The sequence below is a fragment of the Alligator sinensis genome, unplaced genomic scaffold (assembly GCF_000455745.1).
Source record: "Alligator sinensis unplaced genomic scaffold, ASM45574v1 scaffold743_1, whole genome shotgun sequence".
Taxonomy (NCBI): Eukaryota; Metazoa; Chordata; order Crocodylia; family Alligatoridae; genus Alligator; species Alligator sinensis.
The window spans coordinates 757,635-763,634 of record NW_005842512.1 but is presented as its reverse complement, the minus strand read 5'-3'; the positions used below and the strand labels follow the sequence as shown (position 1 = coordinate 763,634).

The 6,000-nt window shown below is 46.9% G+C and overlaps 1 protein-coding gene across 7 annotated transcripts in view; it reads left to right on the top strand.

Annotated features, from left to right (window-relative positions):
- The window catches only part of GMPR (guanosine monophosphate reductase), a 59,157-nt gene that overhangs the window by 28,680 nt on the left and 24,477 nt on the right, over window positions 1-6,000 (top strand). For all 7 annotated transcript variants that reach the window (XR_003095870.1, XM_025213228.1, XM_025213230.1 and 4 more), the window contains one exon: window positions 4,159-4,201. Coding sequence is in view for 6 of the 7 variants with exons in the window: in XM_025213228.1 (XP_025069013.1) it covers window positions 4,159-4,201 (43 nt within the window). In the remaining variant the exon portion in view is untranslated. The remainder of the gene's footprint in view (window positions 1-4,158; window positions 4,202-6,000) is intronic.

Sequence of the window (6,000 nt, the reverse complement as noted above, 5' to 3'; positions counted from 1 at the left end):
CTCACATGTCCAGAAGTTAATGGCTCGCTGGATGAGGTCCTGCGGCATGTGAAGAGGAGGAGGAACAAGTAGGAGGATGAACTTCAAGCAGAGGCAAGGGCAGAAATCAGTGAAAAACACATACAAACATGCTCTTAACTATGCCACGAGGGTAAAAGAAGCTGCTGTTTCTATTTCCTTGACACCCGCTCGCAGAAAGGGTGAAGATGGAGGTGTAGTTTAATATACTTCTCTGGAGGCTGAGTAGAAGAGGGACATTTTGCAAACATCTTTGCTTTATGAGCCCGGAGTCGTGGCTTCGGGTCCCATGAGCTGAACACGGGCTGCAGCTGAGATGTTCCCTCCTTGTCAGGAGAGAGGGGAAGAAGAGGATGGGCAGAACTGGAGCCTGGCTCTGCTCTCCTGACATGTCCACACATGGCTCTGGCTGCAGGCAGGCAGGCAGGCAGGCAAACACGTATGCCGCAGCATCGTCGGAGCTGGAACAACCAGCTCCCAGAGCGCAGCCGGGGAGCACCGTTTCACAGACATCTCCAAGGCATGGTGCTTAACACACTGCCCTGGTCCCACAGGGCTGAAAGGCTCGGGCTGTCTCCAGTTAAACACAGGGGCCATGTGCTGCCCTGTGCAGGAGTGAGCTCTAGTAGCACAGACCAGCTGCAAACCCAGCTCAACCAGCCAAGGCAGGTTTCTGGCAGCCTTTCATCACTGAACTGGCAACTCGCGTGTGCCCCAGACTCACGTGGACTGGGTGGATCGTGGAAAAGTAACCGAGAGAGCGAGGCAGACAGAGGATTAGATTTTTCCAGGATATTTAGAACTACTGAATCACAGAGCAAGACACATCTAGTCCAACCCCCTGCTCAAGGCAGGATCATCTCTATCCAAACCATCTCATGCCAGTGTTTGTCTAAGCTATTCATAAAAACTACACAATCAACCCCCGCTGCACAATTTCAAGGCACATTGACCAAAGACATCAAGAGCCCCCAGTAAAGCTCAAGGTAAAGCCAGGGGATGAAGGCTGTTAGGTCCTGCCACTAAAAAGGGTGTTAAAATGCACTCAAGGGATCCAAGAAGAGGGCTGTGTCCCCCAATACAGAGGAAGGCAAAACTCCCCCAGTCCATCCCAGTCTGACCATGGGGTGAAATTCCTTCCTGATCCCAAATGTGGAAATCAGTCTGACCTGGGGGGCAGCAAGCATAACTCTATTTTAAGTGCCTAAGGGTGAAAATCAGTCTCATGTGAGGATTTTCAAAGCACTTAAGTGATTTCACCTTGGGAAAAAAAACCCGCAGCATCCTTATAGGCTCAGCAGTGCTATGTTGGCTAGCACTATGGAAGAAAGAGACTTGGGGGTCATCATTGACCACAAGATGAACATGAGCCTGCAGTGCGATGCTGCAGCTAGTAAAGCAACCAAAATGCTGGTTTGCATCCATAGATGCTTCTCAAGCAAATCCCGGGACGTCATTCTCCCCCTGTACTCGGCCTTAGTGAGGCCGCAGCTGGAGTACTGTGTCCAGTTTTGGGCTCCACAATTCAAAAAGGATGTGGAGAAGCTTGAGAGAGTCCAGAGAAGAGCCACGTGCATGATCAGAGGTCAGGGAAGCAGACCCTACGATGACAGGCTGAGAGCCCTGGGGCTCTTTAGCCTGGAAAAGCGCAGGCTCAGGGGTGATCTGATGGCCACCTACAAGTTTATCAGGGGTGACCACCAGCATCTGGGGGAACGTTTGTTCACCAGAGCGCCCCAAGGGATGACGAGGTCAAATGGTCACAAACTACTACAAGATCGTTTCAGGCTGGACATAAGGAAGAATTTCTTTACTGTCCGAGCCCCCAAGGTCTGGAACAGCCTGCCACCGGAGGTGGTTCAAGCGCCTTCATTGAACACCTTCAAGATGAAACTGAATGCTCATCTTGCTGGGATCCTATGACCCCAGCTGACTTCCTGCCCTTTGGGCGGGGGGCTGGACTCGATGATCTTCTGAGGTCCCTTCCAGCCCTGATGTCTATGAAATCTATGAAACTTGGTTCCACTGTGCATATGCCGTACAGTGTATACTTTAATTACAAAATTGTGTACCTTTTTCACAAAGACCCCCTCTGTATGATTCAGGGCACAGGATGGCAGGGTGGTGGGGATGAATAAGTATTAAATAGTGAACTCTTCTTAGGAGGAGCCTTGATTCATTTGTTGAAGAAGTTAGAAAGTATGCAGTGAGAGGCAAGGGAAGACAGAAAAAAAAAAAAGAACATTCCCATGATGAAGGCAGTTGAATGGGGCTGCTAGACGATACCTACCTGATATAGGGCAGGACACTTAAAGGAAATGCTTCACTGGGATCTCTGGGGGTGTTCTCATGATTTGGTACCTGACTTGAGACCCTGGGTTATGATGTACGGAGCACTCTGAGCTGCACCTGAAGTCAGCGGGAACTGTGCTTGGACCATATAAAGGGCCATATACTGCTAGATACTAGCAAAAATCTGGTCCTAGGCATCTCAGATTGGGCATCCAAAATGGGCAAATGCATCTGACATTAATTTTTATATGGCTAAACTCCCATCTGTAAAATAGGACTAATACCACCCTTTCTTCTGTCATGGATACTGTGAAATATATTCACTAATGTTTGTGAAGTGCTCATATACTACACTTAGAACACCAAATTAAAACTCATGAGGAAATTTATAACTGACTCCACAGGGCAAGGTTTTAACAGTGTGAAGTAAGAGACATAATGGACAAACACTGGACAACCAGGAAAAAAGAAAATATTGCAGAGCTGCTCATTAAGTGAATGCTGTCCACCTCTGAGACAGGGGTCCTTTGGAAAAAGTAGTCTGTGGCCAGGTAACTAAAGAATGCTGTATTAGCCTACAATAGTAGGCTTAGCAGGATTTGATTTTTATCAGTAAACGTTGATAAACATCAATATCACCTCACCCTCACAGACCCTCATCAGATTTAATAATCAAAATTTATAGAAAAGGGACATAAAAATGACAGCTGATGGAGTGTGTGACACCAGGGGGAGTGGTCCTATAGAACAGCTGACTGTAGTTGGGACTACAACCCCCAGGAACCCCAGGGGACAGGGAACAAAGCAAGAGGAAGTGACAAAGTGGAGGAGGGAAGCTACGGGTGAGCAGAGCCAGGACTGATGGCAGCTCTGCTGCTCATCTGACGACAGTCCTACAGTAGTTACGTTTGTCATGAATAAATTGTCTTTCCCCCCACATCCCTAATTTTGTGTAATCCTGAAAATTTTAACTGAAAAAAAGTGAAATAAATGCTAAAAAATAAACATTGGTAGTATCCATTGAAATTATTAAAAAATAAAAATCGAATTCTGCCAAGCCTACTATTGTAATGCATATAGACCAAAGGGCTGAATTGGAGTTGTAAGGGCACCCTTAATTATGGTACTTTTTATGTTTGAATGCTTGCCTTTGCAACCTCACTAATATTGTTTAATGTCGTTTGGTGTGTTATATTTTATGTTCTGCCACAGTGTATCATACCTCCCTCTGACTCAGCTTCCCTTTCTGTGAAATGAGGATTATGAATCTTACCCCTTCCTTTCCAAGAATATGATGAATCAGTTTCACTTAATAGAAGAGCTATGAGACTATACAGGTCATCTGCAGCTTATCAAATAAAAAAGGATTTCCAATAGTACATTCCCCTCTGCCTTTCGGTATACAATAAAGTGTTGAAAATCATATTTAAAATGTCAGTGGTACTACTTGAGCAGAGGATGAACTGAATGTTCTGAGAGGTTTTCCTTTTCTTATTTCTGTGCTTCTGGCAGTGTATGTTTCTTCTTGAAACAGGAGTATGAGTAGCAGAATATGTAGCAGAGGAAAAAAGGTTTTAAAAGAAGGAGCATAAAGAATCTGGGACCCTGAAAAATCAGTTAACCTGTGGCATCTTAACTGTGTACACAGAGCTCCCTTATTTCTACTATTTCCCTTCTGTCATGCTGGGTGTAACTTTTGAATCTTCTGGGCTAGTTCTTAGGAGTTTACCATTTGATTCCAAATTTGTATTCTGCAAAGTGTTTGTCCTGTCTGGTTATCCTTGAGGCCAACAGCGAATATGAGTTCTCTGCTGCTCACTGATGTCTATGTTGTTTTCCTTTCTGTAGGATGGAGGCTGCAGCTGTCCAGGAGATGTCGCCAAAGCTTTTGGTAAGTATGGTCTGTGGTCAGGTTTTGAGAAATTGAGTCATTCCTGATATAACTCCACTGCAGTCAGAGTGTTGCCAAATCTGACAGAGGTAGCACTTTGCTGTGTTTTTTTTTTTTTTTTTTGAATATGCCATGCACTGGGCATCATCAGAGTGTAAGGACCTTCCATTCTGCCCACCTGCTTACTGTTCTGAATGGGCAAAGAAAATTGGTGGCCCTATGTGTGTCCAATAAGACTGTGATCGTGAACACAGCTAGTGCCCTAGAAAAGTTGTTGGCGTGTCAGCTGCCCAGCCGAAGAGCTAGGATATTATGAATACCAGGACTCAGAAATCATAGAGAAGTAGGGCTGGAAGGGATCTCCAGTGGTCATATAGTCCAACTCCCTGCCTGAGACAGGATCATCCCTATCCAAGCCGTCCTATACAAATTCATAAGCTAACCTCTTAGTAAAACTGCCGTCAACCCTGAAACAAGATGTAACAGCCTAGCCTAACCCTGCCACAGGTAAAGCAGGGGAATCATGGCAACCAAAATCCTCCTTGTGTAAAAGGTTTAATACATGCTTAAGAGATCCCAGATAGAGAGCCATGGGTGACTGGTGCCTCCTGAGTCAGGGGGGTATTTGTCCCCCCAGCAGCCTATCAGCAACGGGGAGGGGGTGTCCCCCCTGCGGCCAATCCCACCGACTTGCAAGTGGCAGAAGCGCACTGCTGGCACTTCCAGATGAGCACAGTCGGCTGTGGGGGAACCATGGGGATTGCTTCTCTTGGCACCGTACTCCCCGGCTGGCGCTCTCAGGGTGGGCACCAGCGCTCTCGGCTGCTCCCCTGCCTGAGAGAGCTGGCTATCAGGGGGTGCACCAGTGCTGTCAGGGGGTGCACCCCCTATGTGTCACCCCTGTAGAGAGCCATGCCCCCTTCTGCAGAGAAAGGCAAAATCCCCCACACAGTCTATACCAATCTGACCATGGGGTAAAATTCCTTCCACTCACCGCAAATATGGTGATCAGTCTGACCCTGAGCAGAGGGGCAAGACCCTCTACCCACGAATTTCCAGCTTTAAGTCACAGGAGGAGCACTGGCACACCCCAGTCAAAATCCCCAGCCTCGGCTTCAGCTAACATCCAGTGCCTCTCAGGAAGGCTTTAACACACAAGCAAAAAAACCCTCTGACATGTAGCAGAAAGCTTGGGGTGGGAGGGGGAATTCCCTCCCAGCCCAGTGTGGCAACCAGCAAAACTCAGAAGCATAGGAAATACCCATAGTAGAACATGGGCATAGCTACACATACATCATCCCTGACCAGTGGCTGTCCAACCTCTTCTTGAATACTGTCAGTGTTGGAGAGTCCACAGCTTTCCTAGGCAGTCTGTTTCACTGCCTCACTGTTTTAACAGCGAATAATTTTTTCATGATATCCAATCTAACTCTTCTTTGCTGCAACATTAAGCCATTCGTCCAGGTTAATAGTAAAGAGACAGATTTTGTTCTCACTTATGTGGTTTCAGCGTAGGTATTCTGAGTTTGTACTGGTGGGGCTGAGAGTGTACTTTGGCCTCAGGTATTTTCTGTAGTTCATGAATGTGCTTGGGGACCTGGTTGCCACTGGTTTATGTCAGAGCTGGGAAGTCCTGTTTTGATGGGGCTGAGTGCATTGTACTGGTAGGCTAAAGAGACCTAGAAATATCCTTGAAGACCATGGCAATGTCAGGATGCAAGAGGACAGTATAGAACCACTTTGTTCTGTCAGTATTGTGCTGTGCGGGCTATGGCACTGCAGAGCCACATATTTCTCTC